General features: G+C 37.5%; 1 protein-coding gene across 1 annotated transcript in view; it reads left to right on the top strand.

The window, feature by feature from the left end:
• The window catches only part of IFIH1 (interferon induced with helicase C domain 1), a 51,163-nt gene extending 39,521 nt beyond the window's left edge, over positions 1-11,642 (top strand). Inside the window, 8 exon segments of the mRNA NM_001047123.2 lie at positions 494-617; positions 1,151-1,429; positions 1,899-2,158; positions 4,917-5,066; positions 6,444-6,605; positions 10,568-10,758; positions 11,273-11,363; positions 11,463-11,642. Coding sequence (NP_001040588.1) covers positions 494-617; positions 1,151-1,429; positions 1,899-2,158; positions 4,917-5,066; positions 6,444-6,605; positions 10,568-10,758; positions 11,273-11,363; positions 11,463-11,642 — 1,437 coding nt within the window.
• Positions 11,643-27,958: the final 16,316 nt, after the last annotated feature.

Below are 27,958 nucleotides of genomic sequence, written 5' to 3'. Positions count from 1 at the left end.
ACTGATTCTGAACTTTATATAAATGGAATCATATAACATGCACTCCTTTATTTCTGGCTTTTATTCAGACTGTACTTCAACTTTTTATTTTGGTCGAAATAATACTGAAACCAGTTTTACAAAAGGGGAATGTTTCTTAAATTACATTGTAAGCTTTCTAAATAATTGTGGCATTAATGCAATATGTGTTTTCTAAGTTACCTTTAACATACAAGGTTTATATCATTCATTAACTTTACTTTCATTAACTTTTTAAGTTGGAGATTATGGCAGAGGTAACAGGGTGTTGGTGTGGGTGTGGCTTGATGGCAGACTTAAAAGAGAAGCTGACAAAAATAAATGTACAGACAAGTGATGGGACACTAACCTGTTACTTTGTCTAAACAAAGATTCCAAATCAGATTTCTTATAACCTAGAAATTATTTTAACAAAAGTAATGTTATTCTTTTAACAATAAGAATACGTAAGAATAAGTGTGTACTTTATTTTTAGGATCCATTTAAAGAGAAACTTCTAGAAATAATGACAAGGATTCAAACTTATTGTCAAATGAGTCCAATGTCAGATTTTGGAACTCAACCCTATGAACAATGGGCCATTCAAATGGAAAAAAAAGGTAATTTAGGTTTGGACCTAACACTTAGTTTATCCCATGTTTATGCCAAGATTTCAGATGACTATATCACAGATTCCCCCAAGAAATTAAAAGCAAAAGTAGTTCCAAATAGAATTTCTGTGTTCTGTGTAGGACAAGTATAATAAACATGTTCTAATTCCTTTTCTAAGAAAAGAGATTCCAATACTATCCAATTTTCTCTTTGTCTCCAGTCTTATATTTATTGTATATTTAAAGTATTGAGATAAATATTAATAGCTCTGTCTCCAAAGGCAAACTCAACTAATATATTTTCATGCTATTCCTCTGTGCATCAGCTACATGTTTTTGCTCAGGCAGAACTCAAGCAGCAAGTCTAGGAGTTGGAAAACTTGCCCTGTTTCAGAGCTCAGGACACATTTTGAGCCTTAACTTGCCCATTTTAAAACCAAGCCAGTTTTGGAGTTAGTAACATAAATATATTTAAGTCCATGGCACAATTTTAGGGGGTTTATATGCTTATTATTTCACTTACATAATATATTTTTTCACAGCTGCAAAAGAAGGAAATCGCAAAGACCGTGTTTGTGCAGAACATTTGAGGAAGTACAATGAGGCCTTACAAATTAATGACACAATTCGAATGATAGATGCATATAATCATCTTGAAACTTTCTATAATGAAGAGAAAGATAAGAAGTTTGCAGTCATAGAAGATGATAGTGATGAGGGTGGTGATGATGAGTATTGTGATGGTGATGAAGATGAGGATGATTTAAAGAAACCTTTGAAACTGGATGAAACAGATAGATTTCTCATGACTTTATTTTTTGGTAAGATTCAAAGTAGCATATACTGGTCTCATTCATTTACCTTTTCAACATGAAGTTACTGCTTCTCATAAGCTCTCCAAAAAGAGAAATATGTTTTGAAAGAAGAAATCCCACTCAGATTGGAACTATTTCTAATTATATGACCAGATTAACTACCAGTTATATGATCACAGTCAGTCATTTGGTCATTCAGTTTTATTGTCAAAACAATTGTAATGAATTTATTTATTAAACCATCCTAATTATTAGATATAGTGCAAGATTGGAGATGAGCCACAATTCATGAAACCTTCTAGTATAATTTGTTGTATGCTTTACTAAACTTTTCTTTCAAGTAGTTTTAAAATTAATTAATTTTTAATCAACAAAACTGAATATTTTTTGGTGTACAAAATGTTTGATATATCTATACCTTGTGGAATGGCTAAATAAAGCTTGTTAACATATCAACTGTAATTATTTCTTCAAGAAAACAATAAAATGTTGAAAAAACTGGCTGAAAACCCAGAATATGAAAATGAAAAGCTGACCAAATTAAGAAATACCATAATGGAGCAATATACTAGGACTGAGGAATCAGCACGAGGAATAATCTTTACAAAAACACGGCAGAGTGCATATGCACTTTCCCAGTGGATTACTGAAAATGAAAAATTTGCTGAAGTAGGAGTCAAAGCCCACCATCTGATAGGAGCTGGACACAGCAGTGAGTTCAAACCCATGACACAGGTATAAATATCCTTTTGGACTTCTTTTCTTTTCTTTCTCTTCTTTTCTTCTTCTCTTCTCTTCTCTTCTCTTCTCTTATCCTCTTCTCTTCTCCTCTTCTTCTTTTCTTTCAGACGAGGTCTCCCTCTGTCACTCAGGCTGAGGAGCAGTGGCATAATCAAGACTCACTGCACCCTTGACCTCCTAGGCTCAAACAATCCTCCAGCCCCAGCCTCCCAAACAGCTGGGACTCTAGGTGTGCACCACCACACCCAACCAATTTTTTTATCTTTTTTGTAAAAAAGGGGTCCCACTATCTTGCCCTGGCTTGTCTTAAACTCCTGGGCTCAAGCCATCCTTCTGCCTCTGCATTCCAACGTATTGGGATTATAGGCATAAGCCACTGCGCTCAGCCTGAACTTCTTTTCTTATGCTGTTATTACTCTTCTCAAATTGTTTTTAGTCTTTTCCTACCAATCCTCTCACTATCCACAAATACATTTACAGGATAAAACATGTGTTCTTGAAATAAAATCTAAGTCTAATAGCAACCAAATCTGTGGTTTTTGAGAGGTTACCTGTTGTTTTAGGAGTCATTTTTCCCACATAGTAATTGGAAGAACTTTCTAAGTTTCCCTTGCAAAAATGAGTGACAGGTAAACTTAATAACAAAGTTCAGAAATGATTGCAATATAGTATCAAGTGGAAAATTCAAACTCCCACAAAAATGTGTGCATTATAACTAGAACTATGCAAAATATGTTTACATAGAATGAGACCTATAGGGAAACTTGGAAAAATTAAAGAATTTGATACATTAGAGATTTGGGATTCTGATAAGTAGGTTTTCTGTTCCTTTTTAAGGTGTTTTGTTTTATTTTGTTTACATGCTGCTTACTGAGAGCATAGTAAAAAACACTTGGGTACGAAAAAAAGGCACTTGTAGACATAACAAGCATGCATAAAGCAATGATGTCTTGTTAGAGTAAAATATTCTTCTGAGGGATAAGGTCATATTGACCCTGAGTCTTTCTGGACAAATGGATATTTCCTTTCTATTACAGTTATCACTATTCAAGCCAATGGAGCAAATTAATTCTGTTTCAGTGTTTGCTGGGGAAAAAATTCTTGAAATGGTTCACTATAACTCTTTATATACCCTCTACGTGCACTCTTGTGAGCGCTGCCAATAAAATTAATGCCAGAGAAAGTACTGTTTTCCTTGGGTAACAAGTTTGCTTCCTTCTTTTTGATGAGATGTAGTTTGCTTAATATGTTTTTCTTTTTGCCTTAGCTTCCAGAAAGCTAGCAGGCAAAATTCAAGTTCAGTCTCACAGCGTCTGTGTTGATTCTTATGAGTCCTGTTTTTAAATTTCTTTTATATTAGCTTTAGCATTATGACTTTCATTGTAAGACGGCTAAGCTTCTCTTTAAAAAGAGGTAGAGTGCAAATGAAAAGCCTAGTTCAAGCTACTTTCTGCTCCTTATTCATTTCAAACCTAGGGGCTGTATGCCAAAATTCAGAACATATTCCCTTCTTCCCTACTCCTTGCATCCTCACCTTGTAAACTGGGGTGGATAAACTCCTTAGCAATGGTGTTAGGCATCTACGTGATGTGACTTGAAGATCTGACACTGTCTGGAATTTTTGTTATTAAAGTTACTCCTTCAAATTAAGACACAGGCATCTTCTACTAAAACCCAAGGACATGTAAGTTTTTATCGGGAGATGTCAGGGCAGGAGGGAGAAATTTTCAGAGAAGACTCAAAAGAGGCCTTTCTACAGGGTTCTCCAACAGTTAGGAGTCAAATAAGGACTCACGCTCCTCTGAGAAGAAAGGGAAGGGGATGGAAGAACATAGTTTTGGTCTGGCAGCTTTATTTTTGTTTAATGTATGGGGACAAAACACAGTGTGGATGTGCACCAAATGCCCACTGGACCAACAGCTTTGATGAGAGTGGTTATGAAAATAAAACCACATTGTCCATATCAAGCTAGGTTTGTGCTCACTCATTTCTCCCATGTAAGGGTAAGAGGGCATATTTTAATTTATTTATATTGACTTTCAAAATTCAGAGATTTTTCATTTGAAAATAGTTTTAATTACAGTTGTATAACCTCTTCTTTTATTTTTATTTATATTATCCCTTTGAATCAAGAATATATTTACCTCATTCAAAATTAATAAAGCACAAGGCATACCACTGACTTCTAGTCTTCCAGCTCCCCTCCCCAGATGCAGCCAATGTTTTCAGTTTCTCTTGTGTCCTTTTAGGAATATTCCATAGCTTCTCACTCAAATGGTTCTTAAAGTGACCAAATGCATATACAATGTGCATTTTCTCTGTGACTGAAAACAATATATCAAAGCATCTCTGCATCTTATCCTCAAATATTAAAGATTCTGAAGTTAATGTAGTGGGGGAAAAGCCCATTTTAGTTTCTGATTGTCATATCCTCTTCTCAACCGACAGCTCCTCCTTTCTTCCTCTGGAGTCACCCATCAGTTTATTTCCTTGGCATAAAATATGGTCTTCCCACCTCCAGACTGGATGATGGAAATATTTTTGTTATTGTGTGGTAATCCCAGATTGGAAATCAAATGTTGTCTCACCATTATGTCTTTGTTCAATGCCAAAAACAGATGGCAACAAATCCATGTATGATCTAATCCTTTGATTTACACTGACCAGTTGCAATTTATTATTTCTTCCTCTAATTAGAAGATTTTAATGTGTTTAGCATCACAAAATTTAATTTATTAAAATGTTTCTACAGAATGAACAAAAAGAAGTCATTAGTAAATTTCGCACTGGAAAAATAAATCTGCTTATCGCTACCACAGTGGCAGAAGAAGGTCTGGATATTAAAGAATGTAACATTGTTATCCGTTATGGTCTTGTCACCAATGAAATAGCCATGGTCCAGGTACATTCAAATACCTTTACTTACTATGTTAATTTTTATTTGTGTGTTCCTATTTTAATTGCTTTCTTTTAGTTAAACAGCACAAAACATCTTTTTAGTTTTTAAAACAAAGCCCTTTTCCTGTTAAAAGAGCATTTTTTAAATGCTGTGCACTGTTGCCTTTCATATTGCTGTCAATTCATATGATAACCAGATACCTGTTGTATGTTTAAACAACAACTCCTCTTTGGCTATTTCTGTACCCTAAGGCTTTCCAGGACCATGACACCAGCCCCATTTGTAAGAGTCAAAAGCAGCCTCCTCATTCCTAGGATGTCTGTGAGCCCCCAGCTGGACCGGGAATCTAAAGTACGGTGTCCCACAATTGTCTGATGAAGTAACATGCCCAAACCTGAGGGAGCCCTGCTGTTTCTGCATTTTACTCCCTTATCCTTTCCAATTTTCTGTATGTTTAGAAGTTTTCATGATAAAATGTTGGTTGGGGGCAGACTTATAAATGCAAAAATAAATAAAAGAGTGAGGTGTTCTGTTTTCATTCAGATTTCACATTATCTCTTACCCACCTGTGTTAATGGAATTATTGTAACCTTCTGTTGAGTAGGCATAGGTTTATGCTGATTAATATACTATTCTTCCTATAAAATTAACTGAAGGGTTTTCAAAATAATTTAAATTGCATCCTTGAATAAAAGGCAAGTCATAGAAGACTAAGATAACCAGACTGCCATCAAATTAGCAAATAATTTTATTTCAGGAGTTTATTTGTAAGTCAGTGATAAACTTAGTAATAAAACTTAGAATACATTTTTCCTTGAGAATAATTTTATAGTTGATAGGCTCCTGGGCCAGGCCACAGAAGTTTCTATTAGTCAAAATATAGCTGAATATCAAGAAAGTTATCACCATGTTAAATATATTCCCATGGGAAAATGTGCTAAGAATGTAACGTAGGATGCCAGAAACTGACCTGCCTTCTTACCAGCCCTGGTGTCAAGGTCAGAGATGACCCTTCTCTCCATTCATTCCTCCCAGCTTCCTACCAAGAAAGACGACTCCTCAGTCCACGTCATTGATCATGGTTCTCATAGTTTGAGAGAGAATTTCTGAGAGCAAAAAGGCTGGACAGGATGATATTATGTCATTGAGGCCTAATCATCATCACTGTAGAACACTGTTTCTGTATTAAAGCTTATTTTAAGTTTCAAAGAGCTGACTTACAAGGATGGATTAATAACTAACTTTACCCATTTAAAGACTGGCATGCTGAACAACCCAATATCATTTCATTCTGAGCAATGAATATCATTCCCAGAAAAAACCAGGAAGATTTGTATCACAGCGTACCCTTTCATTTACTTGATTTATTTGTGTTTTCAGGCCCGTGGTCGAGCCAGAGCTGATGAGAGCACCTATGTCCTGGTTGCTCACAGCGGTTCAGGAGTTATCGAACGTGAGACAGTTAATGATTTCCGAGAGAAGATGATGTATAAAGCTATACACTGTGTTCAAAATATGAAACCAGAGGAGTATGCTCATAAGGTATTGTTGGCTACCTCTGAATTTGATTTTCATTTAAAAAGGGCCACATGTGGTTGCCATTGATATCTCTGTGGCTCATTCTCCAGAAAAAAATTGTGCTGAATTATAAGTTTCTGTTTAGTGAACTGTGCTTAATCCGGATTCACATTGCAGAGAATCGAGATCCATAGTGGGCAGGAAATTATCGGGGAGCCGTTGCTCCTCCCAGTGAAACCAACCATAAATGTTGATAATATAAATTTACGCTGCCTTGTTCCAGAAAGACTGCTGCAACTCACTGATTCAATCCAACATGGTAATTTTGGTTTGACCCAATTTGTTTGTAAAGGCACCATTTTTTAATTTCAGAAATGTAGATGAAATGCTTACTGTGTGCCAGGTAACATTATAGGAATAGCCAACAGAGGCAAACAAAACACATAAGACTCCTGTTGCATGAAGTTTATATTTCTAGTATGAGCCTGGTGAGATTTGGAGGACAGAAACAGTAAACAAACATTAAAAAACAAGAAATATAACATATCAAGATAAGTAAAGAGAATTAGAATAGGATGATATGAAACAACTGACTAGATGGATACTTTCTCTCTTTTTTGTAGTTTTTGAAATTCTTTTTTTTTATTTATTATGTTTTATGTTCTAGGGTACATGTGCACAACGTGCAGGTTTGTTACATATGTATACATGTGCCATGTTGGTGTGCTGCACCCATTAACTCGTCATTTACATTAGGTATATCTCCTAATGCTATCCCTCCCCTCTCCCCCGACCCCACGACAGGCCCTGGTGTGTGATGTTCCCCACCCTGTGTCCAAGTGTTCTCATTGTTCAATTCCCACCTATGAGTGAGAACATGCAGTGTTTGGTTTTCTGTCCTTGCGATAGTTTGCTCAGAATGATGGTTTTCATTTTCATCCATTTCCCTACAAAGGACATGAATTCATCCTTTTTTATGGCTGCATAGACTAGATGGATACTTTCAACTGGGTGGTTGAGGAAGGTCTCTTAGAAGGAGTGACACTGAAGCTGCATCTGAATGAAAAGAAAATACAGAATATGTCATATAGCTACATCTCAATTTACTAACGCACAGTTATTTGAGTTGTGCAAAGGAATGCAGTGAAGAAAGAATGTATTTCTATAGTATTTCAGGAAATCCCCCATACCACTGAATTAAAGACTGTAACTACTATAATAGCAAACAATCCATTTAGAAGAAAATTCACACCCTTGCATATGGGTGTGAATGTTAGTTTCTTAACATTGGAATTGGCTCTACCTTAAATAGAGTTTCACTAAAGGAATGCTTTCAAATTGGTGTGCATTGCTATTACCAATTCCAAGGTTTCCTGACCAGGTTTCTGCACAAACCTTTATTTTAAAACTGCTTTAAATACAAGGCAAAGCAAACATTTTAGAGTATCAAATCAAACTTTTGTCACCAAATTATGCCACTGGAAAGTTACTGCCTCCCAGTTAATATCCTAAGAGAATTAATCAAGTAGATGTTTACAAAGACTGATATTTTAAGAGTAGTTGTTTGGGGGTCCACACTAGGACAATCTCTGGAGTTTAAGGGTTAAACTCTTCCAGACATTCTTTAGAGTAAGACACTGTCCCTTTGGAGGCCCCAGAATGGACTATATTTTTAGGTCTCCTTTGACCAAGAAACCTGCCCTCCTAAAACGACTTCGGGTAGATGAACTGAAAGTAGGAGTGGCAATGGGGAAGGAGGGGTACACGCCACCAGTAACCTGTTCAAAGCCTGTAGAAAACATTGCTACTGGGAAGATGTTTACTTTCTTCTAATTTGAGCATCCTTCTCAACACAATCTTCAGGCAACCACTAATGAATAATGAGAATTGACAGATAAGATGAAATATTTTTTCCATGTCATAAACACAGTTTATACATAACAGAGCTTCTTAAAATTAAATCAGACTTATAGGAGCAAGTTGATCATCATAAATGTTTTTCTCTAGCATTGATTGCAATTTTTGCTACATTATTACACTCTATTTGGACTTAGGCTGATTGTAGCTCTGCCTCGTGTATATTTATTATGAGTTATTTTGTTTGTTTGTTTGCCCCTCTAGTTACTTCAAATTCCTTTGCTATTTTAGAGTTAGTCTTTTAGCTTCTGATGTCCTGATTACAAATCCATACACTTACCTTGGCTTTATTTTTTTCTGACTCATTCATACACATTTCTTAATTCCCACATGTATGTGATCCTATAATTACCTTATCAGCTCACTGAACTGTAAATGTCTTATAAAAGTAACCTATTTTAACTTTTAGGGAAAAATATTTCAATGTATTTTTCTATAATTTACATGGAAAATTCATCTTGGTACTTTTCTGATTAACCTATTATATAGCCTCCGAGCTTGCTTGCAAGGTTTTATTCTCTTTTCTACGCTATATGTGGCTGCCTTGAAGGGAGATCTAAAATGTAGAGTTAGGAGCCAAAGAGATGGGCTTCGTTCATCTGCACTGATGACTTACTTCTACTGAAAATTTCCCCTCGGTCTTAAAGAAAACAATTACTTCCTCCATAATTTAATATAAATATTTCATCTATGAGAGGTCAGTTTGGAGGTAAATTATTCAAGAACCAGATTTTTCTACCATGAAGTTGTGTTAGTATAAACACTGGTCAGTCCCTATGTCAACTTTCATATGTTACATAAACTAGATTATTTCTGTTATAAAATAAGTGCTGCTGCTAGTCACAGAGCCTAGAATAAAGATGTTTATGGGCATATTCTCTCACATAAGGAATCTAGGCAGTATTGGCTCCATGATGTTATGAGGAATCCAGGCCTTTTCTCTCTCTTTTATGCCATTATAGCATTGGGCTTTCATTCTCATGGTCGAAGATGGCTTTTAGAATTTCAGCTGCCACATCCTCATTCTAGGCAGGAAGTAAGAAGAAAATGGAAAGAGCGAAAGGTACACATGCCAGCTATCTACTTTTTGAGAAGATTTTCTGAAAATTCCACTCAACAGCTTTTTACATGTCATTGACTGCTGGTTTGGAAATGTAGTCATTTAGCTAGCGTATTTCCACCCAGAATAAAATTATGACTCTGTTAGGGAAAATGGACACTGAGGGCAAAACTAGCAGTTTCTGCCACAAATGTGTAAACAGTAGACTGATTAAGATGGTGAAGGGTCTGAAAATTGTAAAGGCTGAAAAAAGATTAAAGGAATTTAGGTGCTTAGCATAGATTAGAGAAGACGTTGGTAATGTAATAACAGTGTTTAGTAAAGAGATTCCATGTGGGAGGAAGTTTAGACCTATTTTATGGAACAGAATTAAAGCAAATGGGTAGGCCGGTGCAGTGGCTCACGCCTGTAATCCCAGCACTTTGGGAGGCTGAGGCAGGTGGATCACTGAGATCAAGAGTTTGAGACCAGCCTGGGCAACATGGCAAAACTCCATCTCTACTAAAAATACAAAAATTAGCTGAGCATGGTGGCAGGTGCCTGGAATCCAAGCTACTCGGGAGGCTAAGGCAGAAGAATCACTTGAACCCAGGAGATGGAGGTTGCAGTGACCCAAGATAGTACCACCACAATCCAGCCTGGGCAGCAGAGCAAGACTCCATCTAAATAAATAAATAAATAAATAAATAAATAAATAAAACAAATGGGTAGGCTACACAGAGAATTTTTGTTGAATATTGCTAAGGACTTTCTCACAATAGAACTTTTCTGAAATGGAATGGGCTACTTTTTGAATACCTAAAGATTGCATATTTTCATGGTTACAGGAGATTATTATGTACCAAGTTCTTTGCGGGGAGGGTTATTACCTCATTATTTTCATTTCCTAGACCATGAGCTAACTGTATATTTTCACAACTAAGACCTCCAAATTTCAGGAGACTTACTTCTATGAAACTGAGAAAAGAAAACAAACCTGAAACCACTAACTATTCCTTTCTCTGTCCAGATTTTGGAATTACAGATGCAAAGTATAATGGAAAAGAAAATGAAAACCAAGAGAAGTATTGCCAAGCATTACAAGAATAACCCATCACTAATAACTTTCCTTTGCAAAAACTGCAGCGTGCTAGCCTGTTCTGGGGAAGATATCCACGTAATTGAGAAAATGCATCATGTCAATATGACCCCAGAATTCAAGTGAGTCCAGAAAGACCTATCTTTAAAATTTTCCACAAGGGGTGAGGCAGGTTGCATTGTAAATGTTCTTTCAAAATAGTGCAAATGAGAATCATTTATTTTACAACTTCCTCTCCTTTAGCCTCTCAATTATATTCCTATTTTAAATGTCTATGTTTTAAATAAACTGCACTGGTGCAGGAAAAGAGAAGTGTAAGAACCAAAGCCATTTTGATCCAAGGCATGTATTTTTGTATGCTCATCATTTGTTCTCAAATTTTTGAACAACTAAAGTCAAGTTAATATAACCAACAGACTTGAAAGAAGTTACAAAAGGCAACATGCCCCTTGAGAGGTATGTGTAGAAGAGAAGCATTGCCTTAGTTGCCATAACAAGCCTGGCAAGCAGGAGGGAAGGAAGGAATGCCATGTATACTGCAGGCATGTGGTTGAGCTCCAGGTCCAAAAACCCATGAACTACACATTGGTATTTTGTCAGTTCTCTGTGATGATTCTTTCCCTTTGATACTTACAGGGAACTTTACATTGTAAGAGAAAATAAAGCCCTGCAAAAGAAGTGTGCTGACTATCAAACAAACGGTGAAATCATCTGCAAATGTGGCCAGGTGAGTAAATTGCTGTGGGCCTGATTTTACTTTAGCCAAAAGGAATGTTTAATTGCATGTGCATTTAATTTTCCTCTTGTTCTCTCTTTTGTTTTTCAGGCTTGGGGAACAATGATGGTGCACAAAGGCTTAGATTTGCCTTGTCTCAAAATAAGGAATTTTGTAGTGGTTTTCAAAAATAATTCAACAAAGAAACAATACAAAAAGTGGGTTGAATTACCTATCACATTTCCCAATCTTGACTATTCGGAATGCTGTTTATTTAGTGATGAGGATTAACACTTGACTCAAGATTCTTTTAAAATACTATCAGTTAAACATTTAATAAGATTATGATTAATGTATTCATTATGCTACAGAACTGACATAAGAATCAATAAAATGATTGTTTTACTCTGCATTGAACTTTTTAAGAACACAATATATTATGCATGATCCATCTTGTTGGTGGGCAGGGGTAAGGAAAATCTCCCAATAATTCTCATTAGTGTAGAGCATTACAGTCCTGTGGAAAGAATGCTGAAGTACAAATGAAAATTCAAGGTATCAGTCTCAGGTCTGTCACTAATTTTCAGAATACAATTAGGAAAATCAGTTCATCTTTCGGAACCAGTCTCCTTATTGATGAAATGGTCATAACATTCCGTGGTTTTGCTTTTTATTAATTTTGTATTACTTTATAACCAGTTGCCACAAATGTAGTGGCTTAAAACAACACTCATTAATTATAACACATATCCTGTTGGTCAGAAGGGCAGGGTTCTCTGCTCAGGGTCTCACAAAATTGAAATTGAGGTGTCAGCCAGACTGTGTTCTCATCTGGAGGCACTGGGGAAAGAATCCACTTCCAAGTTCATTCAGAGTTTTGGCAGAGTTTGTTTCCTTGCAGCTGTCTGACTAGGATGGCTGTTTTGCTGTCTGTCCATTGGGGATCGCTCTCAGCTCCAGCAATGCCCCTACCACACAGCATGCTCAAGGCTCTTTCCCAGCACAGATATTTGCTTCTTCAGGGTCAGAAGAAGAATCTCTCTTTCAAGTCTGCTCAGATAGAGTCTTAGATAGGTTAACTGTAAACATAGAAGTGACTGTCTCATCATATCTGTAGGTTCTGCTTACACTCACCGCAAGGGGATTATTCAGGGAGTCACCCCAGCCAGTGGAAATCGTGGAGACCATCTTAGAGCTTTGCCTCCTACATCACTTGCCCAGTCTTTGCAACTAAATGATATCATAGGAAAGCACTTTAAAAACTATGAAATACCATCAAAGACCGGTTAAGAAGCAGCATCAAGTAGCTTAAGGCTTCCTTCCTAGATCTTACCTTCCACGAACATAGCACTATGCTGCAGAACTACCTAACGACAGAGTAGTGGCTAAATTCAGGCTGACCATTAATGCCAACAAGATTACTCGTGTCCCTGGACAGCCATTCACCTCCCACTCTAGGATTCACACTGGAGTTAGCAGGGAGTAGATGCTGAGTGTTATTAGAGAATAAAGAGAAAAATGTCTGCCTCTGCCCCTCCCAGAACACTGCGGACAATTCTCCCAGTAGAAAATCAGCCTCTTTTGACAAGGAAGAGCCGCATGATTCAGACAGAAGCCACAATTGACCATTTTAACCAAAACTTAGCAAGTCTCACAGATGGCTTGCTCCAAGGGAACAGTTACCTCCTGTGACTAAGGAGAAACAAAATGTTGGAGGGTGTGAAAAGAACATTCTTCTGAAGCTTTGATGGATTAATTGAGTTGATATTACAGTAGTTTTGAATCTTTCCTTGATAATGCCTAAGCAGAGATCAATATTAACCAATGAGATCTCTTGGGTATACAGGAGGACAAAAGAAGACACACATAATTGATAGTTTTCTTAAAATACTTTTTAAAACTCCAGCTGACTCCATTTAAAGTATTGCTGTCTTCTAGAATGTTTTGGAAACTATGCAAGAAACCAAATGCATAAAATAGCTAAATGTACTACTGTAACATATGTAGACTGTTTTTGAGGTGTCAACAAATATCAGGTTTTTTCATCTATGTTTTTCAGTAACTTTTTTCAATTAAAAAAGTGTTATTTCTACTTCAAAGTTTTAAAATACATGTTTCAAATAGTGTGAAACTTAATATGTGATGGTACCTGATAACTTGAACTATGGTGCATATGTTTCATTCAAAAAATAATGATGATTATTATAGCATTTCAGCTGATTGTCACTGAACAGTTCAATACTCATGATATTTTAGGGTCACTTACAGAATATGTTAGACATCAGCCTGTGAGAATGCCTGAGTTTTAGTTTCCATAAGACTTTCGGCCAGGCCCAGAGGCTCACGCCTAGAATCCCAACACTTGGGGAGGCCGAGACAATGGATCACTTGAAGTTGGGAGTTCAACATCAGCTGGCCAACATGGTGAAAAGCCATCTCTACTAAAATACAAAAATTAGTGGTAGCAGGCACCTGTAAACTCAGCTAATCAGGAGGCTGAGGAAGGAGAATCGCTTGAACCTAGGAGGCAGAGATGGTGGTGAGCCAAGATCGTGCCACCGCACTCCAGCCTGGGCGAAAGAGGGAGACTCTGCCTCACAAAATAAAACCAAAGAAAAGACCACCTTCAACCGGTGGGTAACTTTGAACAACCTTAGTTCGCAGCATTCTCTCCCCTGGAAAATGAGAGATTGGATTAGATAATATCAAAGGACCCTTACAACTATAGCATCCTCATAGTTCCATGCTTCTGGCTCACTTCCTGCTTTCAGTTTAAGACCTTGTCCATTCATTAAGACCTTGATATTACTTGTAGTAATATCAACCGAGGCTAAATACCTGCTCAGTATAATACATATTGAAATGTAGCTCATGTATGTTACAAGGCATTGTAAGGATCTCACAGAACAGGTACCCTGTCTGGAGTCACGTGTCTTAGGGCAGTTTTGAAAGGCCCACAAGTGCCAGGAAATTATAGAACAAGTATTTTCAAACCAACAGATTATTGACAGACCTGGTTGATAAGAAATATAAAGCATAATATTTCAGACCACATGAAATTAAAATACAGCAACTTAGAGTTTATGTAAATATCTTGAATGTAAGGCATTGATTATGGCAACACAAACATAAATAAGATACGATTTTCCAAAAGATGATTAATTAGTGCATGTCACAAGTAATTGTGAAAGTGCATAATGCTATAGATTCCTCTCTGCAGTCTAATAGTCCCTATAGCAGAGTGGTATGCCTTAGAGAAAAGAATTCTGGTGTTTTCAATTCAGTTGACCATAAAGCCAAAGAGGGTTGGAGTTTCTCTTATCATTGTTGCTTTTAAGATTTAAGAGACTCAAACACACATATGTGCCAATGGGGAAGAATAATAGAGAGTGATAAAATATTAGCATTGTCCAACTCCAAAATAAATTGCTTATTGGGTATTATTGATACATTCTACCAAATGCTCTTGCTATAGTCTTTTCTGGTCTCCCTTATCCTTTCTCAAATGAGTGCCTCTGCACGTGGTTAGAAGTTGTTCTTTGCCAACTCTTCAGATACCCTTTATGGTCTTCAAACACAAAACCCAAATGTCACTTCCCAGAATCTAGCACGTTCACATTTTCTAAACTGGAATGGAGAGAAATGTATGGAAGGTATCTCTCCCTCCTCCTGAGCGTGATAAAACGCTCACTCCCAAAATCTGGCTAACAATTATATGAGTCATAACAATAAAGAAATAAGAAAATTAGTTTTTTCCTTCTAAGACTTATGAAGTTTATTTGAAATTTCTTCTGCATTCTTCAGTTTGTGCATTTCTACTTAGTCTTACTAGATAGATGATTTTATATATTTTATAGGGACAGCCTTTTTATAGGGACAGCACAGAGTGAGACAAACTTGGGTTTGGATCCTCACTGGCTTTGTGATTGGGCAAGCCACTTAATCTCTCTGAGACCATAGGGAACTATAATAATATCAACCTTGAGGGACTCTAATGAAAATTTGGATATTTCATGGAGCATGTTTAGTTGTTGTCACCTCATAGGAATTAATGTATAGAATATAGGAGCAGGAGTTGCCCGAAGAATACCAGCAATTGTAGTAGCCTCAGCTACTACTATGAAAAACATAGATGAAAAAACCTGATATTTGTTGACACCTCCAAAACAGTCTACATAAGTTGCAGTAGTACAAAATAGAAGCAAAAAGAGCAGTTAGATGACACTAGGCAAGTCTACTGTGTGGATAGGGTAACGGTATAGCATACTAATAGTGAATTTTAGATCTATGTTTAACATTTAAGTAGGATATAAACAAGATTGGAGCCCTCTCCCTTTCATCAATGGTTAGCTCAAAAGACTCATCCCAAAAAAGTAAGTAGTATCTGTAATGAAACATCGTTGCTATAAATATGCTATTCAGTGTAGCCGGGGGACGATTTAATGTCCAGATCTTCTATGGACATAACAAAAAGATACATATCATCAATATATACACATAAGTGTTACTTTCCAAAAATGGTCTTCTTCCCATAGCCCCATCTACCATCTGGGTTTTAACTTGGATTTAAAAGTTATGAATTAATAAATAAGGCTCAGCACTTTCCAATCTCATCTTCAAGTAGATCTGCAATGCTTTAAAATGTTGTGATCAGTGTAACCCAATTGAAGCTGGGCCTCTTCGTGGTTTCTCTCAGCAGGGAGTTGTATTTAGAAGAAACTCAACAACAGTGTCTAAATTAATATAAAACCAACTTAAAGGTTTATTCCTGATATGCAAATGAAAAAGTTCCAAAGAAAAATTATATATTATACAATATTTTAAAAAATTATTTTAACTCTGTATTTCCCAAAGAACCATTTAGTATAGCATGAACACTACTTCTTAGTGTACTTCTCCTTAAAATTATGTTCCTAAAATCATCATGTGTAGCTGTTTATCTCCCTGGCCCCTTCTCCCAAAGTCTCCCTGATTGCTTCCTTCATAATGTAAATCAATATGGTTTTACTATGTTTATTTCTTTGCCTCACTCTGTTCAGTGTCCCAGACTTGATGGATGCCTGAACCACAAATGGTTTTTATATCTTAGAAATGGGAATGGGGGAGGGGGAATTTCTGTGAATATTCATATTAATATTTTTAGTCCCTACAATATCAGAAAACAACAGTGCCAGTTATCAATTTGTTGACTTTTATCTCCAAATTCAACTTTTTTGTCACGTCTCTGAAAATGCATCTGGGCCCTTTAAATATTTTTTCTTTGCCTCCTGGCAAGATATTAGGCTTTGCAAGTGGGAGGGACTGGAGAGACATTGCAGGAAAAAGGGTTGGGTTTTGCTTCCTGCTTCTTGTGTGCTTGCTTAGCCAGCTCCTGCAGTGTGGGTGGCTTCTCTAGCATCCAGTTCCTGTAGTCTATGTGGCTTTCTCCAGCAGCAAGGTCTTACAGTGCACTGCAGCCAGCAGTGTTCAGTGGCCAGCAACTCTGCTGGCACCTCTCAGGCAGTTTTGTGTGGAGTGCCTCAAGTGACACCTCTTATGAACAGCTTTCCCTAGCACCCTAGGGGGAACATTTCCAGCAAGTTCCATTGGCACCACAGCAACTTCTCCACCATTCAGTGACCCACACCCATAACTGCCTTCTCCAGTAACGCCTTGATTTCAGCCTTGCATGCTCTCTCTTAGGTCTAACGGTGGTGGCTGCTTCATATATCTGCTATTTCTATGTCCTTTATAATTATTTTTACTTCTTATTAGGTAATCCTCTGTTACTTCAATACTGATATAGTTCATAATTATTTATATCAAACTTTATCTGTTCATATTACTATGTGGTTTCTCCCTTCAGACTGGACTCAGACTGATTCAATCATAACTAACGAAATATGAGAATTACTTCATAAGAAGTTATAATTTCCAAAGAGCCAATTGCTCTTATGTATGAGCATTCAATTTCACACAGGAAATGACTCAAGCACATCTGACCAATTCTCTAACCGAATAATTTAGAAACATCACAGAATGGATTTTATAACAAGATAGTTTAATTTTCTCAATCCAAACACCCCTTTTGCAATACTAGTAATGGAAACAAAAATTTCTATCTCCTATAAAAGACAATGTTACTGAACTTCTTGTTTTTTAAAAATTGTATTTAATTTTTTTTTTAAGTTCCAGGATACATGTGTGGGATGTGCAGGTTTGTTACATAGGTAAACGTGTGCCATGGTGGTCTGCTGCACCTATCAACCCATCACCTAGGTATTAAGCCCAGCAACTCTGCTGGCACCTCTCAGGCCAGGTATTAGCCACTTACCTGGACGCTCTCCCTCCCCTGGCCCCCCGTTACCAAACTTCTGTACCTGCTCCTGTTCAAAACATGCAGGTTACCACTGATAAAGGTAAAATAAGGCCGGGCGCGGTGGCTCAAGCCTGTAATCCCAGCACTTTGGGAGGCCGAGACGGGCGGATCACGAGGTCAGGAGATCGAGACCATCCTGGGTAACACAGTGAAACCCCGTCTCTACTAAAAATACAAAAAAAACTTAGCCGGGCGAGGTGGCAGGCACCTGTAGTCCCAGCTACTCGGGAGGCTGAGGCAGGAGAATGGCGTGAACCCGGGAGGCGGAGCTTGCAGTGAGCTGAGATCCAGCCACTGCACTCCAGCCTGGGTGACAGAGTGAGACTCCGTTTCAAAAAAAAAAAAAAAAAAAAAAGGTAAAATAAAACTATAGAGGATATTGAATTCTCAAACCATGATTAGTGGAAAAGGAACCAATTTTTACTAAATATACCATATGTGCCAGGCACTATCTGTAGTGTTGTACACAAATTATTCATTTAAGGATTCCTTATTTTTACGAGACATATTAATGTTCCCTTTAGAATCCCAAAGCAAGCATTGCGTCTCTTATAAAGAATCACTGTATTGTGACTTTGAGGACAGAAATCCCTTAGGGAGCTCTGACTTGACCAATGTAGCCAATTCTTTAAAATGACACTTTTCTTTTTATAAAATCTGCCTATTTACATGCAATACAGGTGTTTAGAATCTTATGAGCTAAGTAAAAAATGGAGCTTAAAAAAAGCAGGAAGAGTTTTTTTTTAATTTTTATTTTTTAAGAAAGCACCAGAACCCATATTTGTAAATGAAAATTTTTCCCCCTTGGGAGGTGTATTCAAATTCCAGTTACGCTGAACTTCCTCACTAAGTCTTGGAATGTCTTCAGTTGTAAGCCCTTCTGAGCACACTATTGACATATTAAATAGATTAACATATTGAATAGATAGCTAGATACAAAGGCAGATAGATGGAAAACTAGCTAGATATAGATAAAGATATTAATATAATTAGAGTGAGGTATTACATTTGACCCTAGATATGAGTAATAGCATATCACCATTTCATTCACTGGGTTTGGCTCTACATAACTTTTGTCTATTTTCAAAAATGACATTAATGCAAAAGAGCAGAAATTTGCTAGAGGAAATAAATGAGAAAAAAATTGAAGAAAAAAATGCGTATCATACTCTCTGGGCCATTTCATAGGAAATATTCAAAAATCTTTTGAGCAACAATGACAGTATTAGACTGCGAAATTTCTACCACACTTTAAAAAAAAATCAATCACTAGGCCGGACGTGGTGGCTCACGGCTATAATCCCAGCACTTTGGGAGGCTGAGGCAGGCAGATCACGAGGTCAAGAGACAGAGACCATCCTGGCCAACATGGTGAAACTCCATCTCTACTAAAAATACAAAAATTAGCTGGGCATGGTGGTCCATGCCTGTAGTCCCAGCTACTCGGGAAGCTGAGGCAGGAGAATCACTTGAACCTGGGAGATGGAGGTTGCAGTGAGCCGAGATCGTGCCACTGCACTCCAACCTGGTGACAGGGAGAGACTCCGTCAAAAAAAAAATCAATTACTAACATAAATTTACAATTGCTATATGAACATGTCACTTTTTGTGTCCATCAAAAATTGACCCCACATTGTTATTATTATTACCTTCCAGCATAACCTCTCTGATCCTATCAAGTTAGATTTCTTACAGTTTCCCTCTATGCATAAAAATTTCCTCCAGTCCAAAACCATGCAGTATTTCACAACAAAGTCTCCCAACCTCCAATAAATCATCTCTGAGTAAGCCCCATGTTAATCTTCTCTCTTTTATTTTAGCTTCCCTCACACATCATGCTTTTAAACTGTACACACTGACAAACATTTTTTACATATTACCTTAGACTTGTTTTCTAGTCATTGTACGTACTTTTGCTTTATGTCTCCAATGGATCTAGTAGTCATTGCACTTATTTATCTGTTCAATATCATCTATTTTATATACTCATTCTCCAGTGGATCTACTCACCATTTATTTATCCATCTATTACACAAGAAACACAGATGGCATGTAACGAATATAAAGGTTAAGGGAGGACTCGGAATGGAGGTGACATTTTAGAGGGTGACTTGGAAAACAAGAAGAGGAAAACAAGAAAAGGACCACCTTAAAGGGTGGAGGGAAGATGTTTCCCAGACAAAAACAACTGCATAGGCTGAGTCCCACGTGAAGAAAACCTGGAATGTTCAAGGAACTGCAACAGGGCCAGGGTGGTTGAAGAGTGATGAGTAACGAGAATGACCTAAAATGAGGTTGGAAAAAAGGGCAGAGCCAGCTCACACAGGGCCCCGTTGGCCACTGTCTAGAGCTGGATTTCACTCTGAGGATAATCAGAAGCCGGTGGAGATTTTCATCCAGAGAGTGACAAGAACTGATATACACTCCAGTTACTCTGACAAATTGGTTGAAAGGGACAAAATAGAAGCCAAGAGAGCAGTTAGATGGTACTAGGCAAGTCTATTGTGTGGAATAGGGTGATAGTGATGGAATGGACTAGAAAAGAGGCATACTGGTGGCAAATTTGTTGATAGACAGGATATGAGGAAATCAAACAAAAGGAGAAATTGAGGGTAAGTCTTATAAAAGTACTGACCTCCCCTTCAGATCTCCATGAATTTAATATACACAATTAAGTTACATTAAGTACCTGTTGGGGAAGCCAAGTGAGGGCGACAAGGGAAGGACAATAATGCTTTCCCTAATAAAGCAAAGAATGGAACACGAGACCCTGGCAGCCAGAGCAAGGACTTCAGTAACATTAGTCACCATCCGAGTGACCACAGAAGATCACTTAATCTCTTATGTCTGCTTCCTTCTCTGTGGGCCGGGACAGCAACATCAAGGGTTTGGGCTCTGGAATCAGACTGCCTAGGTTTTTATTCCAGCTCTTTCGCTTACTCTTAGACAAAGTGCTTATCTTCACTCAAAATCTGTAAAATGTGAATAATAACAATACCTGTGTCTTGTGTTTATAGTGCAGGTTAAATGAAATAATATGAATAATGCACTTAGAACAGTGCCTGGTGCATAGTAAGCATTAAATGTGTATCACTAGCTGCTGTGAAACAGATTGTTGGGAGGATTAAATGAGAAAATGTTTGCATAGTAAATTAAAAAAATTATAGCTTGAAAAAAACTAAACTGCCTTTGTTTTAGAGAGAGAAAGAGAGAGACAGAAAGAGAAACTGTCTTTGCTTTAGAAACCCCCTAACAGGTGAATTTATTTTTTAAGATGAGACCTTGTTGTGACTCTACTGTGAATGAATCAAAGAAATAGCTTACCTGTTTTGCACAAAACAGGATCATTTAGAAGGAGATAGAAAGGAAGCAAGAAAATGTTGAAAAAAGACAAAGTCCTTGGAACAGGCAGGAGTCTGGAACCCAAGTAGAAGAAATAACTAGTGGAAATTCCAGCATCATTGTCCTAAAACACTAGTAAACTTGCTACTTACTTGGTTTGGTGTTATTTGGCATGAGTAGTCAGGGCTGTCTGGCAGGGCAATGTGGAAATGATGAAGGGAGAGCATGCACACACACAAAAACGTGGACTCAGAGAATTCTGAATAACAAATGTTGAACGTTTTACAGTTACTGGCACAGAGGAGGCATTCAACAAATATTAATTTCCTTTTCTGATTTGAGATATAAAATGTAATCTCTGACCTGGGAGAGTTAACAAATTGGTTGAGAGTCCAATGATTATAGGTATAAAATTATTAGAAAAAATATAGGCATACAACAACAACATGGCATACAAATTATAGGCACTGTAGAGTTTATAAAAGTCAGGGATCAATCAAGAGAAGTTCTAGATTATTTTAGAAAAGATTCTGAATTAGAATAAATAAATAATTCAAATGATGAGGTGTTAGATCCATATTTAATATAATTTAAAGATAGGAAAGGAGTAAGAAGTGTTTTCCAAAAAGAGAAAGAACAAGAAAGAAGAAGAAAGCCTAACACATTTTTGCTTGTGTACTAGAATGCTGTACTGTATCTGGGTTTGATTGGTAACCAATATGAAGTTATTGTTGAGCAGGAAAATGGCATGTTTTAGAAAAGATGACCTACAAGGAGTTAACAGGCTAAATCAAAGATTGAAGAAAAAAAGTGGAAGGAAAAAGATCAAGGAAAAATCTGGTTGCAGTCATTCTAGCTGAGGTTAACAAAAATCTGGATTTGGTCATTGGCAGTGGGAGGGGGAATGGGAGGAATGAGTGGTTCTGGATGACGTTCAAATAAAATCATGAGCTGGGGAAAGGAGGCTAGCATGACATTGATGGCAATAAATAAAATAAATATGAAAGTATAGCACAGTTGGTGATAGAAACAAATGCAAGTAATTTATTTGCATCACCTTATTTTTGCCCTAAATATGACTCATAGTTCTGCTTGGTCATCAACTAGTGCCAAATGTAGTCATATTCCTGGCATATGGAATAACTATTTTATTGTACCCAAAAACTTGCTCACTGGGCTCCAGCTGTTTCATAGTCTATCCACACTGAGCCATGGCAGATATAATTCTCTTGTCCTGAGGAAAATGTTTAAAGCAAGTCAGAATCTCTTTTGAATAGGAATAGAGCAAACCTTTTTACTTCCCAGAGATTCTGGTTCCCTAGAAGAGTGACATAATGAGTCTTGAGTACTTACTATGTTCACTGCCGCTCTATCAATGGGGGCAAACTAGTGGCATGACCTAGGTGCTATCTTGGTCTCTGTTTTGAACTGAATTTTTTTTATGAACTCCAAATTCATATACTGAAGTCTTGATTCCCACTGTGATGGTATTTGGAGATGGGTCCTTTGAGAGTTAATTAGGTTTAGATGAGGTAATGAGGTGTGGCCCTTATGTTGGGATTAGTGCCCTTGCAAAAGAAGAAACAAGAGAGCTCCTCCTGCTCCCCCATCCTTCTGCCTTGTGATTATATAGTAGGAAGGTGGCTATCTGCAGGCCAGGAAGAGAGCCCTCACCAGAACCTGACCATGCTGACACCCTGATCTTAGACTTACAGTCTCCAGAACTGTGAGGAGAAAATTAATTTCTGTTGTTCAGGCCACCCAGTCTTTGGCATTTTGCATGGCAGCTTAAGCTAATACAGCCTCTCAATAGCCAAATGAGGAGCCCAAAAGGTTACCAATTTAGAAAGGCCAGGGAAATGTGTTACTGAGAATGTTGTGTAACGAGAATGTCCATTATGTTGCTTTTTCCATTTTTACTCTGCTATAGTCTGTGGTCTGAGATAACAACTTTATCAGACTTTAAGATTATCCTGGACAAGCTCTGTCCAATAAAACTATGGTGGGATACACATAACCAATTTAAATTTTTTAATAGCTACATTTTAAAAAGTCACAAGAAGTAGGTAAAATTAAATTTAATAACTCATTTAATTCAATATAGTCAAAATATTATAGACATGCTACCAATATAAAAATTATTAAAAAGATAGTTCACTTTTTTTCCTACTAAGTCTTTAAAAATTGTTGTGATGTGCTATTTTACACTTATAGCACATCTCAATTTGTACATGCCACATTTCAAGTGTTCAATAGATACATGTGGCTAGTGGCTACTGTACCAGATAGTGCAGTTCTAGACATTTCATTTTTTTAAGAAAGACATAGACACAGTTTGTTTAAATATGAAGTCCTAGTTTTCTTCTTGAGGGTTATTAGCCGGCTTTAAAGTCCCTTATTTTTCTCCTAACTCCTTGAAGTCTTCTCTTTCTGGTTGCGCCCATCTTTATATCATAAAACAATTAATCGTAAGACTACATAATGGACACTGTGGTCCTGCTATGGTTTGAAAGTGTGTATCCCCTAAAGATTTACATGTTGGAACCTAAGACCCAATGTGATAGTATTAAGAAGGGTCTGTAGGAGGTGATCAGACTATGAGGGCTCTGTCCTTATGAGTGGAATTAATGCCCTTATAAAAAGGCTTATGGGAGTGAGCTATTAGGCTCCTTTTGCCCTTCCACTCTTTGTCATATGAAGACACGGCAAGAAGGCCCTCACCAGACACCCAAATGCCAATGCTTTAATCTTGGGCTTTGCATCATTTAGAACTGTGAGAAATAAATTGCTATTGTTTATAAATTACCCAGTCTCAGGTATTTTGTTATAGCAGAGGAATGGACCAAGACAGATTTTTTGTGAAGATTCTCTCTTCAGGGTCAAGGTACTCACCTTCCTGGGGCTATGAATATGGCTGCTGACAGTTCACAGCTGCCTCTCTTGATGGGTATTGTCCTAGGCTGTGGGGAACTACTTTCCCTCAGGCTATGCCCTCTGGAGGGTAGCCTGAAGCCAGATAATGACTGATGAGGGGCATAAGTCTGTTTCATTTACTCCACTTGAGACAACTCTGAAGGGACAGTCCAAATCCTGAAGTCTCTAAAGGGTTGACGGAGGCCTCCTTTGCCACTGTACTGCAGTTCAGCATTTCATTCTGCCCCATCCTGTTTCCTTCACTTTCCTACAGGTGTCTCTTGTAAGAGCAACTCCCCCTTACTCCTTCCAAAAAAATAAACTAACTCTGTTTGCGTCTCTTCATCTCAAAATCTGTTTCCAGGAAACTCAGTTTAAAAGAGAATATAAAGTAGTCTCTTTTTTACCAAGGCAAGATCATTAGCAGTGTTTGAGGTAGGGGAGGAAAAGCAGAACAAGGCTCTGATTCATTTTTATGTCTTATACTTCCCCACATGCGAACAAGGCTAGGACATACTCTGACCCTCTGGCTCTTCGTGTCTGCTCACTCCCATTGCCTTTCTTTCCCTATATTTTTCCCAAAGATCAAAGTGACAACTGAGTAAAGGGCATGGTCAAAATTGAGTTTCAGCAACAGCATTGGGTCAAAGCATGAGAAATATATCCCCAAATGAAAAAGATATCAATGGCACAATATGGTAGCCCATACATGTATTGACACCACCAGAGTACTGTCTTGTCTTTACTTTTCCTGACTCTCCAGGGTTGATCTGCATGGGTAGAGATGCAGAGCAGTTCTGCCATTGACATTAGTAGCTTCATCTTTTAATGCAATCATTGCCTTCATTTTCTTTCTTCTTCCTCAGGGAAATTCCACCCTTCTAGCCTTTATATTTATGACCCCATGCTGGTGTCTGTGGGTCCCTGCTTTCCCAAAACACTCTCTTCACTGCCTTAGACTGGTAGTCTAGTCCTGTCTGGTAGTCTTTTAACACTTTAAAAGATGGGGTGTAGGGAGATCAAATCCTCTTTGTCTTAAAACTTGGGCTTGTCTGCTACACAAAGTCCTGCCCTTGGTAGTGGCAGTCACATAATAGGACAGTAAATTAATGCCTGAACAGATTGTGCCGTTCCAGAGAGTCCACCTTCCCCGGCTTTCCTTTCTCCTGCCTACTGCTTCCTCCATCCTTCTTCACAACTCCCTCCCCTGTGACGCTTTCTTCCAGAGGATGAGTCTGGAGGAGGAGGCAGCATGAAAGGGAGAACTTGCTGCATCAGAGTTTGTGCCAATTGGAGGGAAAGCTCAATCCCTCAGCAGCCTGATGGTCCAGATGGCCCCATAGGCTTTGCAGAGCTCAGAGGCCCCCAGACAACTCCTTGTCTACATTAGCTTAGCATTGCTACTAAAATTGATGTTATACCAAGTCATCCCCCAAGAGCATGGTAAATCACTTGTTAAAAAAAGAGTTCCACAGTTTTGGCACATGAACCTGACAAGGATTTTTTGAGATTTCTAGCATTTCCAGAATTTAATCAAATGATTGTTATTATAATTAATTATAGTATTCTAGTACTACCGTATATTTTTATATAAACTACCAATTGCTGAAAAGAATCACATTGGATCCCAGTATTATTCGATTATACATTAATTCAAATTTCACTAATTAAAATGTCAAAAGGAAGTAGACATGGAGTTCAACTAATTCTCACTTTACTAATCCATGAAACAGATACTTCTCATAAATAGCTGGTAATTTTTCCTCAGTTCTCAGGAAAAATAACTGAATAGCAGCAGTAAACTCTCCTATTACTAGTTCTCCACATTACAATTTTTTTAAAACCTGCAATTTATCTTGAAAGGCACCCTGAAGCAGTAGCACAAGGATTAAATGACCATTTTTAGATAATAATGGTTAACATCTAATCGTTTAATAAAAAAAAGGAGCTTGACCCTTTCCTGATCACACTTGGAAGTGCTCCCTCTTGGTGTCATCTAGCTTGGGCCACAGAGGGCCACAGGACAGCTCCGTATCCTCTCTGTCCTACATTCATTCATTCATTCATTCATTCAGGCAACAATACTGATTAAATACTTATTTTATGCCAGGCATTGTTCCTCAGCTCTTGGGATAAATGAGCAAAACAAACAAAAGTACTTGCCCTCATGGAGCTCCATGCAGGGAAAAGAGGCAATAAGCAATAAAAATAATAAATGTTATAAGATGTTGGATGGTAGTAAGATCTATTGGGGGGAAAAAAGTAAGATCAGAAAAATGGGAAGCTAAGGGGAGCTGATTTTAAATGGGGAATTGGGCCTAATTTAGAAGGTAACATTTGAGCATGGACTTAGCCCATTTTGGTAATGTCTTTATTATTTTTTCATCCATAAATATTATGTTCCTATCATTCTCTTTTTCTTTCCCAGGGCCTTCTACCAGACACATAAGAAACATTATGTATGTATGGGCTTAAAACTACACAGACCTTGAGTCAGGGCCAGTTAATTTTTTTATGATAGTATCTCAATTATATCTGGAAAACCTGAGGCCTGGCCTTACTCATGGTAACTGTATGATATGATGATATGATGTAAGATGTGCTACACAAATTTCTGTCTCCTCCTTTCCCAGACTCTTTACTGCCTTAAAATCTACTTCCTGAAATAGTTACATAACTTTCCCATCAGCCAGCCATGCTGCCTGAATTCACCACTGTTAAGATATTCATTACTTTAGATTAAAGCATGGCATTTTTAGTGATTCTCTTTTAAAATTCAAACTTGCCATGGGAATAAGACTTTTAAAAAAATCATTCCAGCTCATGAAAGAAAAAGGCTGCATTTGTGGCATGGCTGGCAGGTTTGTGGAGAGTGGACCCCAGGCTCCCTCTGATGGGCCAGGGGCCAAACTGGAGGACAGGGAGTCCAGGAAGTCCACATGGCAGACCAGGCAAGGACTGGAAGGTCCTAAACTTGACCTGGTATTTTTTACTTACACAAAGAAATATGTTCTATAACTTTCTTGATCAGCTCGCCCTCTTACCTAATTTTATTTTCTCACTAGGATACATATTTTTGACCTCTGATAGATTAGCACACCAAGGAAGGGGTACAGTGGGAGCAGAGTCATCTGCCTCAGCAGGAAAAAGTGTTCTATCTTGAAAATAGTTTAGAATTTCTGGACATGGTGATAATAAACAGAAGACCAACTTTTAGTGATATTTACTACTATTTATAAATATACCGTAGGCATTGCACCGCTTTTCTTATCTGCTTCCAGGACACACCATGGCACCAAGCCCCACCTTGGTCCTCATGGCTCTGAGACATGTATTTCTAGAGTTTCCACTATGTACACAGATACATAAATATTTCCTTCTTCCCCTCCACAAAAATAAAGTCATATTGTATATACTAAGCAACAGATTTTAGACATTTTCCATGTCAACCAATTTAGACCTGTATCCTTCATTTTTATGTGTTACATAATTTATTTGTCTAATTTTGTCTGGATGAATTCTCAAATAGTTTTAATTTCTGGATACTGTAAACAGAGTTTCAAAAAATATTCTTGAATTTGCATCTTTGTACACTTATCAATGTTAACCTTAAAGCACATTCCTAGAGTTAGGTTTGCTATACCAAAAAATATGTGTAATTTTGACGTTTACTCCTAAATTTCCCTCCAGAAAGTTTCAGTCCTTCTTCTACCACCAGCTGAGTATGAAAGTGCCAGCTTCTCTACAGCCTTGCTACCAGTAGGGTTCTCTAGTCTTTTTAATCTCTGATAATTCAAATTAAAATGATCCTATTTTGAAATATTTAACATTTTTAATTTTATATTTTCACCTTTTGTGAATGTGTGGATTTGCCTGCATGAACTGCCTGCTTTGGTCCTTTACCCATTTTTATTATTATTTTTTTTTTTTTACTGCACTGTGGAGCAAATGTTCCTAAAAAGGGAAAAAGACGCCAAGCACAAATTTCATCTAT

Source organism: Macaca mulatta, chromosome 12 (genome assembly GCF_049350105.2).
Source record: "Macaca mulatta isolate MMU2019108-1 chromosome 12, T2T-MMU8v2.0, whole genome shotgun sequence".
In the NCBI taxonomy this organism is placed as follows: Eukaryota; Metazoa; Chordata; class Mammalia; order Primates; family Cercopithecidae; genus Macaca; species Macaca mulatta.
This window is presented reverse-complemented; position numbering and strand designations above follow the sequence as displayed.